At 43.8% G+C, this 10,836-nt stretch overlaps 1 protein-coding gene across 1 annotated transcript; it reads right to left on the bottom strand.

The window, feature by feature from the left end:
• Positions 1 to 1,196: 1,196 nt before the first annotated feature.
• On the bottom strand, positions 1,197 to 9,685 carry LOC146188565 (dermonecrotic toxin SPH-like). Its single transcript, XM_084605075.1, has 4 exons — positions 9,460 to 9,685; positions 8,660 to 8,791; positions 3,224 to 3,461; positions 1,197 to 1,426 (listed from the first exon to the last, which is right to left on the bottom strand). The coding sequence occupies exons 1-4, from the start codon at positions 9,653 to 9,655 to the stop codon at positions 1,198 to 1,200; spliced, it is 795 nt and encodes a 264-aa protein (XP_084461201.1). The 5' UTR covers positions 9,656 to 9,685; the 3' UTR covers position 1,197.
• Between the last annotated feature and the right edge of the window lie 1,151 nt (positions 9,686 to 10,836).

Genomic DNA, 10,836 nt, shown 5'->3' on the forward strand with positions numbered 1-10,836 from the left:
AACTACGAGAAATGTGCACATGCTTACACTTATTAATATTTAATTCCATATTCCATTCCTTACACCAATCAAGAACCTTGTTAATATCAGACTGAAGGCAAGATGCATCATTATCATCATTAATTACACGGTAAATAACGCAGTCATCAGCAAAAAGGTTAATTGGAGAAGAAATGTTAGCCGGTAAATCATTTATATAGATGAGAAAAAGGAGGGGCCCGAGAACGGACCCCTGAGGTACGCCAGAACGGACAGGTATAGAATGTGAATCAATGTTATTTGCTGTAACGTATTGTGAACGGTTTGAAAGAAAACTTTTCAGCCATGCAAGCACCTTAGGGTCAATGTTCAGGTTATTTAATTTAAGGAAGAGAAGCGCATGAGAAACCTTGTCAAACGCTTTCCGGCTGTAACATGAAATTTCCAATAACCGTTTGTCTGCCCCACTGTGGTGGCTTAGCGGTTAGGGCACTCAACTTCTGAACCCAAGAATGCGGGATCTAATCCCAGCATCGGCGTATGCTTTCCTATGGAGGCGAAAAGCAAGGCGTCGTTTGCTGGGTGGTGTCAGCGTCGGTAAAGAAACCCACGTGGTAGAAATTTCCGGAGCCCTTCACTACGGTGTCCCTCATAGCCTTATTCGCTTCGGGAAGCTAAACCTTATAAACTAAACCAGACCTATTTACAATGTATTTAACATACAACGAATACAACTTGAGCGTTCGTGATAAGTGGGCACAGCTCTAATTTAATACTTGAGTATTTGTTAAGGGGTGCCGTTAATTGACCCTCAGGTACGAGTTTGAGCTCTGTGTTCACTTAGTGTTAACGTGTCGATGCTTTCCTACTTTCTAAGCGAGAGTGCCGCGATGGTAAAATGAATCAATTGAGTGTATACATTGCTCTTCTCAGACCTTGGCTTGTACAGCCAGACGCATTCATACTCGGGAACTCTGGGCTGATGACTTGCTGTAGGTCACTCAACAACCGTAAATGTTTCGACACTTGCTGACATGGGCACAACGGCCTTTTATTAATAATTGGGTTCACTTTTAAAGTACATTTATGGCCATTGGTCACTCATACCTGGAAGTCGGAGAATATGCAAAGTGCGGAGCGGGGCTATCTTTATTTGCGATTCATAATGCGCACAAATAAAGTTTTCGTTATCTGTCGTGATGCATGAACATCCTTAAATCACTGTTCAAGAAAATGAACAGCATCGTCGAGTACTGAGTCGAAGCCTTCAGCTGCGAGGTGCTTGGCATCTTTGGTGAGCTGCCCTGGCGAAAGCGTTGGGCCGAAAAAGCGCTCCCAGGGACTGTCAGTGAGGTCGGCGAGACGCACTAGACCACTGAACTCATCTTCTTCCATGATTCTGGACATGCGACGAGGTCTGTTGGTAATGATGGCATCCACACCGGCCCTGCAATACATGACACGAAAGAACTTTAAATGAAATGCTATGCCCTAAAATAATCCTAATAACTGCGCTGTGCTTTAATTATTAAAAAGACAATCGCATGGAATAAGAGAAAAGATAAAGAAAAAGAACACGACGAAAGCTAAACATCAACTGAAGATCCTACTGTGACAGAAAAGGTACACAAATATAGTGCGATGGCGCATGCACACGCTGCTTGCAACAATGCAAGCAAAAAACTGGTCTAAATGTGAGAAACTGTTTCCTTGTTACATCTTTCATAATTCGGTAAGGCAAATGAATATGTGCTGACCGTGTTATCACCTTCCCTATTAATGTGATAGGTCTCGCATATCTCACGGCGTAACCTTGGGCCTGTCTACCCAACACACGTGGCATCAAACACCGGCGCTCACCCACAACGTCTACAGTGCTGGCCAAATGAGGTCCCCCACTAATGAATCAAGTTGCCGATGGCTTTCTCGTAGCCGTTAATTTATGTGGTGTCCAGCCTGGCCTACATAACATTTACCACAGGAGAGGGGTATGCAGTATGTGATGCCCGTAGTGCAATGGTGGAAACTTGAATTCGTGGTTGTCGTTTTGTTGAGGCCGGATTCCTTTCTCACTAACACCTTTGCAGATGCGGACTCGCTTTTCGGGCACAGTGAAAAAACGTCCAGACCACACTTCCCTCCAACTTTTTCAGCCCGTTCGATTTGCGCTTACATATAATGCACGGCTGTAAGCCTGTGTCTTTTGCAGCCGTTTTCGGTTCCCTTGGCCCGACGCCTGTCTGCTGTGATGTATTTCATCACGTATTCCATCACAGCTAGCCGTCACGGTATCGTCAGAGACACTGGCATTCTGCAAACCTTGCAACTTCAGTCGGCAACCTGACATCAATTTTATGTGGGTACGACCTCTCAAGAACACCACGCAGGTAGTTTTTGCCAATGCATCGCTTGTCCGATTTTGCAGGGGCCGAATTGTATGTCATTATTTTTGTTTGCGTAGGTAGTTGAACAAACAGAATGTAAAAAATAGCTCAAGAAACTGGAGACATCCGCTCAATGGAACTTCATACGTGAACATCAGTGTGCCTCAGCATTCACTGAAAATCGGTCAAACATATTTTACAACCTCTGGTTCCTTGCTTTCGTAAAGAAAATAAAATATTCCACGTACCTAGAACATGTCGCAACGCTTTTGTTTTCCCTTTTTCATGTATGCTATATAGCATTCGTGAAATCGGCCTCAAACAATTTCTCTAAGTATAGGAACTATACAAGAGGCTATGCAAGTAACGCTCTTTTGCACGAAAAACTTCTCGAAAGACGAATTCAGGCGGATGAGAGGTAGCACTTAAATAAGGCTGCTAAGCCATTTGCCTAAAGCCCTCTGTTATTTCGAAACACAATTGTGCCCCAGCCCTCAAAGGAGGGGGCCGACTAGACTCAATGACTGTGCTTATCTTTAAGAAGCGCAGTGAGCGCTATTTGCTTGGTAATAATTATGTTTTTTATTAAATTGTTGTCATGAGGCTAACAGCACTGAACCCAGATTTTCTGTACAACTTGGTCTTTAGTGCTACTACTATGCAGACCGGAAGACGCTAAAGCGATGCAGACCCTTTGTCTTTTTCTCTCATTGATATCCTTGTTACTGTCATGCCAGACCTGCCACATACCTACCAGACTACCATAGCATAGCAGTAATTAAGTCTGCACTTTCGTGACGTCATCTTGTGCCTAGAAGTTCGCGATTACCACGAAGCTCTCTCCCCAACAAAGCAGTTACCTGATTGAACGCCGCATCACCTCCGGGATGTCCACTGTCCAATGGTATACCTTCTCGACGTAGTGCTGGCGCCCGTAGGAGTCGCGGTTCTTGATGACGCGCTTCAATCTCTCGGCTGAGCAGAGATATGACAAGCAATTCGTGATGCCATCACCTTGCCAGAAGTGCTGGTATATGCCGAGTCGCTGGTACATGCCCCGGATGCTGTCAACATCGTCGTTATCGGCAACGTTAAATCCTAAATCAAGAAATATGCTCAGCATTAGAACATCACAGTAAGTATTCCGGAAACTAAAATTTGTGTGGGTGACTTCCGTAGTCACCCACACTCAAGTATGTTTTTACCTCACACTAAGTACTTATAAAATTTGCGAACTTTCACACTTCTATACTTTTATGGTTTCTTGCCGACGAGATGTAGAGTTTACCACAATCGTCCCTGTAATTATGAAACCGATACAGCAACGTAGGTTTTAGTGCTTGTAGTCTAGACACGATGTCTGAAGTGATGTCTACGTTCCGAAAGCTTCCCACCACTTCAAATATTTAAGCTGTATTTCACACCTCTTCGTCTTAATCATAGGACATAATTAGAAGCTTCCACGAAAAAAAATTCTGCGCCTCTGATAAAATTCCTCATTGACGAGACGAACATTACATCAAAACACCGCAATCTGCAATCCTAGAATTCAAGTGCCAAGTCCTCGCTTCGATGCATCTTCTTTGCGTCCATGTTACACTAAGTACCTTTAAAATTTGCCAACTTTCGGGCTTGTCTACTCTTTCAATTTCTTTCCTACGAGGTGTGGATTTTATCACAGTCGTCCCTGTAATCACGAAACAAGTACAGCTGCTGGCGTTTCCGTGCTTGTAGTTTAGACATGGTCACCAAAGTGCTATCTACGTTCCTAAATCTTTCCACCACTTGAAATATAGTTACGTTGCATTTTACCTTCCCTTCATATTAATGATAAAGCACCATTAGAAGCCTCGATAAAAAAAATGCTGCGCCTGTGATAACATTCCTTACTGACAAGAGGAACATTACATCATAACAATGGAATCTACATTCCTAGAATTTAAGTGCGAACTCCTCGCTTTGATTTATCTTGGTTGTGTCCGTATCACCACCTAGAGAAACCTTCACGATGAAAACATCTAACCATCGGCGTTATTACCCGAAGTTGTGTCTGGCTGTCCACAAGCAGACGTGTAGGGGTCCGCAAATGGGACCATGAGAGAATTACGCACACTGCGACATTAAGACGTGAACAGCTTCGAAATATATCGCATTGTAATACATGAGGTCATAAGCTATTCCCGTGAATTGTTTTGCTAAAACTGAAGCTATTCCACCGATTTCGGCAATTTCTTTCTGTTCACACGTCCGAACGTCGTTCCATTTTCCCGCCCCAAGCCGCCCGTTCGAAGGCATGAAACTGTTCTCAAGGGCAGCCAAATTGGGAACCACTTTTCAGATCCGGGTTTGACCCAGAGGAGCCAAGTGATCCCAATTAAGATAAGCTATTTCTAGACGTACATGTACACCCTTTGCCAAAAGTTTACAGCCCAAGGAATCCACTTCTGAGCCATACTATGTGGCTCGTAATGCATTCCCAGCTTTGCAAACTTATTGAAGAGAAGAATATGTTTCGTCCTACCCTCTCTAACGGCTAGGACTTCGACGATTGTTATAGAAGTCATAATGAATGGCTTAAAAGCAAACCCTCTGGGCTCTAAAGTTTTGACAAAGGCTGTACATTCGTATGACATGAACTGCGGGTCTTTGTATCCACGTAAGGTAACCCACTCCAGTATTTCCTGCCAAGAAAACCCTATGGCCAGTCAACTACCGCACGATCGCGCTTATTTCGCATGCTAGCAAGGTGATGTTAAAAATCCTGCAAGGTAGGCTGCAGCAGTATGTGGATCGGGAGCTTCCGGACGTGCAAGCTGGGTTTCGCAAGGGCAGAGGAACTAGAGACCAAATTGCCAACCTTCGCTGGATCATGGAAAAAGCAAGAGAGTTCCAGAAACCTATTTACTTCTGCTTTATTGATTATGCGAAAGCGTTTGACTGCGTAGATCACAGCAGATTGTGGCAAGCTCTCCAAGAGATGGGAGTTCCAATTCACCTCATCTGTCTCCTCAGGAACCTTTATGAAGGGCAAGAGGCCACAGTCAGAACTGGTCATGGTCTTACTGATTGGTTTCCGATTGAGAAAGGGGTGAGGCAAGGCTGCATACTGTCGCCCTGCCTATTTAACCTATATGCAGAGTGCATCATGAGGAAGGCCGGTCTGGACGAGTCTTCAGCTGGAGTGAAGATTGCTGGAAAACGTATCAACAACCTTAGATATGCGGATGATACCACTTTAATGGCAGAAAGTGAAGTGGAACTCAAGAGACTTCTGATGCGCGTACAAGAAGAGAGTGAGAAGTTTGGGCTTAAACTGAACATTAAAAAGACGAAGATCATGGCGTCTTGCCCTATCAAGTCCTGGAGCATCAATGGACAAGAAGTGGAAGCTGTGACAGATTTTCTGTTCTTGGGCGCCAAGATTACCTCGGAAGGAGACTGCAGCCATGAAATTAGGAGACGCCTGCTTCTGGGAAAGAGAGCAATGGTTAGCCTTGACCGCCTAGTAAAGAGCAGAGACATTAGTCTGTCAACCAAGATCCGTATCACCCGTGCTATGGTCTTTCCAGTTGTGATGTATGGATGCGAGAGTTGGACTGTGAAAAAGGCTGACCGCCGAAGAATTGAAGCGTTTGAATTGTGGTGCTGGCGAAGACTCTTAAGAGTTCCTTGGACTGCCAGAAGATCAAATCAGTCGATATTGTCGACCATAAACCCTGACTGCTCATTGGAGGGTCAAATTCTAAAGTTAAAGCTCAGCTACTTTGGTCATCTGATGAGAAGAGAGGAGTCGCTGGAGAAAGATTTGATGTTGGGAAAGGTTGAGGGTCGCCGGAGAAGGGGTAGGCAGCGAACGCGATGGTTAGATGGCATTCTCGAGGCATTGCAGATGAAGCTATGTGATGTTAAGAAGATAGTGAGAGACCGGAAAGCGTGGCGTGACATGGTCCATAGGGTCACGAAGAGTCGGACACGACTGAACGCCTGAACTGAACTGAAGGTCGTCTTTCACATAATGTGGTCAATTATGGCAGCATGCTAATTACTATGTGCTGCTCGAAACCGAAGTGAAAACAGAAGAGCCAGCACACCTATTTCGCATTTGACCTACCCGCAATATTTCGGCCATCATTTCTTTTCTATATAAGGTTCAACCCGTCTAGATATCCTTATAATGTTAAAATAACAAGTGGTAAGAAAACAGCACCAATCACTACCAGCTCACCTAGTTTGTCCAGGAGCCTGCTGTTGTAGCTCGATATTGTATCGATTGCACCCCGGAGCACATTCTTCCCAGAAACGCTTGGAATCGAAAGCAGAACGTTTATAGTCCGGAAAGGAAGTACTGCTGACGAAAATGAAAAAAGACGTGTCTAAGATTTCGGTACGTGACACTGAACACATGCACTTGCTGTTAGCATGTATCTTGTAGTATTATTCGTATATGTATATTCATTACCCCTCCGCCTTGCACCAACACTGATTTGTCAGCACCACTTGCGCCTTAATGCGTGACCGCGCCAGTAAGAACGAATATTTGCATAAAGCGTGCATCTTCATATGGCCATATAAATGCTACTACTGCTACTACTACTAAAGAAATGAAGACTGCAGTGCTGTGTGTCGTTCAACATACACCTATAAGAAAACAGGTAGCTAACATAAATTAACACCTTTCTTAATTTTTACAATTACGCGCAAATAATATAACTTGCTCCAATCTTCCTTTCTCGCTGTAGATAGTTCGAGCCAGTAGACATTATACGCATTATGTATATCTTAGCCTTTCGACAGGAAGCGTGCTACATTTTTCTGGGACAAACATCACTTATTTATTGGCTGAAACTTTTCTGCGAGTATCTGCCTTGCTATTAACGGTTCAATCTAAACCGTAGTTAGCTAAGCAGAGTTTATCATAACGAATGCATATGTAGCGTTAATTTACGGAAGGACTCGATAAGCAACGTGTTGTTCATATCATAAATCCTGAGTTTAAAAAAGACTATTTGGGCAGTGGTTGACGTAACGGTAACGCACTGTCATCGCAAATTGATAGTTAGGTACTTCTGAATTTCTCCGCTGTGGCGCAGAGGTTAGGGCGTTCAATGGAGGAGAAAAACAGGACGCCCGTGTGCTGTGCTATGTCAATGCACGCCAAAGAACCTCAGATGGTCGAAATTTCCTGAGGCTGCCACTACGACGTCTCTCATAACCTTTGTAGTTTTTGGACGTTAAACTCCATGAACTATCTATAATGGTTCTTTACTTTCTCCGTTTGCACTTTCTGTTGCTAGTCTACAAATTATGAAGTGACATATTTCCAGTACTAAGAGAAGTTCTCATTATTATGTGTTTCTCACCTTGCCGGTTTGCACGTCCTTAAAAAAATGTCTTTTTTTTTTCGCAGTGCTGTCCACGGTGCGACTATTGACTTTCCCATTATTCCCTTTGGTTATGCCCGCTTCACATCCTTCTCCATGACTTCATAATTTTAAATTGCTTTATATATGTAAACTGTCAATAGTCCAACTATCCAGCCTAAAACAAAGCATTTCCGAGTTCTTTCTTGTTCTTCGGTTGCTATCGTCATTTGAGGGGCAGTCGATCAACAAGACTCCCACGTTATTTTCGTGTCCATAGCCCTGTATACTTGACCTCGACAGAGTAGGATCGAGTAAGCCTGCCGAGTAAAAAACCAGTTGTCGGTTTTATGTATACACAGTCGGATCGAGTAAAATAGGTGGCGGAGCGGGTCGCGGTAACTCACTTGCAGGGGGTAGGTTAACTCGCTTGGACCCGCTTGACTAAAAGCATGTAGACGCTGTCGAGTCAAGGATTCGAGTTACGGGAACTCTAGGATCAAAAAGCTTCCGGAGCGGCGAGGAGCGTCAACGAAGTTGAATGCTTTTTAGCCTTCATCAACGTTAAAAAATCATAATTGAAGCTCGCGATAGTAAAAGGCAACGGAAACAAATACAGGTACGAAACTTACAAGATAACTTCGAATCTCGACGCTAAGCTCCGCTGCGATACTTACGGACTAGAATGCGAGGTCATGTAGACACCAAAAGGATCGAGTAACTGTGACCTCGCTTACTCGACGCTGACTCAACCCGGTGCTGTCGAGTCCATGTATGCATGGGTTATGGTGTATTTTAGACATTTTGATATTTAGACTAGTGAACTACCACAGGGCCATGGGAGACCGTTATGAACGGCTGTCACTTGAAAAAATAAACATTAGTGATCATCGTTCAGGCTCTGATGACTGCCCACCTGTAATATAAATTTCTTACCTCCATGCCAGAGATTCAGGATTAGTTTCTGCGCCAGGTCAACGCCTGCCGCATATTTTCGATCCTCATCCACACCTTCAATTTTGAGATCGAGGAAGAGAAGGGTGAACTGATTTTTATACGGGCCCCAATCTGGAAAAGTGAAACAATAGCACGTGAAATGGCAAATTGGGGCTGCATTCGTTTGGTGCAACGGTTGCATGCTAAAGATGATGGCCATTGAACAGAACACAATAAATCAATGAAAGCATGCTTTAACCATTCGTTCTAGGATTGAAACATAACTGGTAAAAAGCTTCTCAGCCGCCCCTTCTGGCAATCCCAGTTATTGTCTAGCAGGATGCCGCCGGTATACAAGAAATAAAAATCAGTGAAATAAACCTTGTTATATGTATACCTCCTTAGTCGTCATATAAGTGTGAAACGATGAGTCTTGCGAGTTTAATATTCGTTTTGCGGAAAAAAACAGTCGACAAAATTGTTGGCAACACGAGATAAACAGTTCGGTTCTGCCCAATGAAATATTTTACTTACATATGGCAATCAATCATCAATAATAAAATAATCTATTGTCAAGACCCTTAGGTGCTATTTATTTATTGCTGGTTGCGTGTATCTAACGTTTAGTGCTAAAATAAGCATTTACGCCCAATAACGAAAGCCATAAATAATCACGTGTGAACCACAGGTAAGAAGAAAGATCCAATAATCTACCAAGCCACATCATTACCGCTCCTCGAAATCAATGTACTCTTTCTAAAGCTTTTCGGTAATTATTCTGAATAACCTGGTCTTCTTACATTCATTGGTACTCCTTCGTAAATAGTCGAAGAAGCGGTCAACCCTTTCCTCGGCGTGGCACTCCCTGAAGCAATCGCATGGTGCTCCATGGTAGAGCCTTGTCGCTGTCCCGTTATCGGAGAAGGCGATGTCGGACTCGACAGCATTGGCACCATCCTTCATGGCATTATCCAAATCAGCAATGGAGTTCACCATGTGAGCAATATTGTACAAGGGCCTCCTGGGCTCAGCTGACGCCTGAATGACAAAAGGTACTCGAAATAAGTATTGGCTACCGGACTGTACTATGTAGAACAACGACACCGGCTCATAAACCTGAAGGCACAGCAGTTAAGCAATTATGCACCTACTCTGACACATGAGCTCTTAGTACTTAGGCGTGGATAGGCACTAATTACTTTGTGATAAGGTGTAGAAGGTATATAATGTACTGCGCAGGTTAGCAACGCGTTAATCTCTCAGCAAAGAGTGGGCCTCTATATTGTTTTTCTTTTTTTTTTTTGGCCTTCCATGCATAAACTGGTTACGGATGAAAGCACTGCGAGAAAATTGTTTACAGTGCTTAAGTCTCAAATATACACTAAAAAGAGACTACCGGTATGACTGTGTCCTATTCACAATAACGAATTCCTCTAGCTCTTTCTGACAGCATTGATATTTGCCCAGCTGCAAAATAAATCACTTTTCACAAAAAATGATCCTTCACGATCCTGCCAATAGAACATTCTTGCCTGAAACTGCCGGTTTTCACTGTAATAAATTGATTATTAGTGCTGCGCTGCTTCGTATACGGTGTCGGTATCCACCTTTGATTTGCGAAGTCAGGAGGGAGGGGGGGGGGGGGGGGGGGGGGCACCCTGCTCGTTTTTGCGTTTGAAAGTGTTCTCTTTCTGATTAAACGCTGTGTCCTACCAATACAAGTCAGCTTGCGCTTTCCCTCAGCGTGCCTTCATATGCATCTTGTGCAGCCTTAGTGGGACGAAATTGAGCACCAGATTACAAAGGGAAAGAAAACAACACAGTTCGTCAACAGCGTCAGTATTGACAGCCCAATGGCGGTTCAAACCGGTTGATTAGTATAGTGTTCGAGGCCCCATTAGGCCAGGAACTTAGCATTCGTAAATTTAAACATTTAGCTTGCTGCAAGTCATTACGGGTGCCTCAATCGTGCGGATTTCGGGTTGAAGTGCAATCATGGGTGTTTCGCTTTCCACGGCCTTGCATAAGTGTACTCAAGACGGGTTTTAGAGAGCACACGGCTGTTAAGCGACGTATTAGACTATGCCCAAAAGGTAGCTTTTACTTCAATAAAAAGCGCACTTTGTCAACTTGAACAAAGGGCCTTGACAATATAGTTTTCACCTGTCATCGATATA

Source organism: Amblyomma maculatum, chromosome 5, assembly GCF_055883805.1.
Source record: "Amblyomma maculatum isolate TAMU_Amacu chromosome 5, ASM5588380v1, whole genome shotgun sequence".
Taxonomy (NCBI): domain Eukaryota; kingdom Metazoa; phylum Arthropoda; class Arachnida; order Ixodida; family Ixodidae; genus Amblyomma; species Amblyomma maculatum.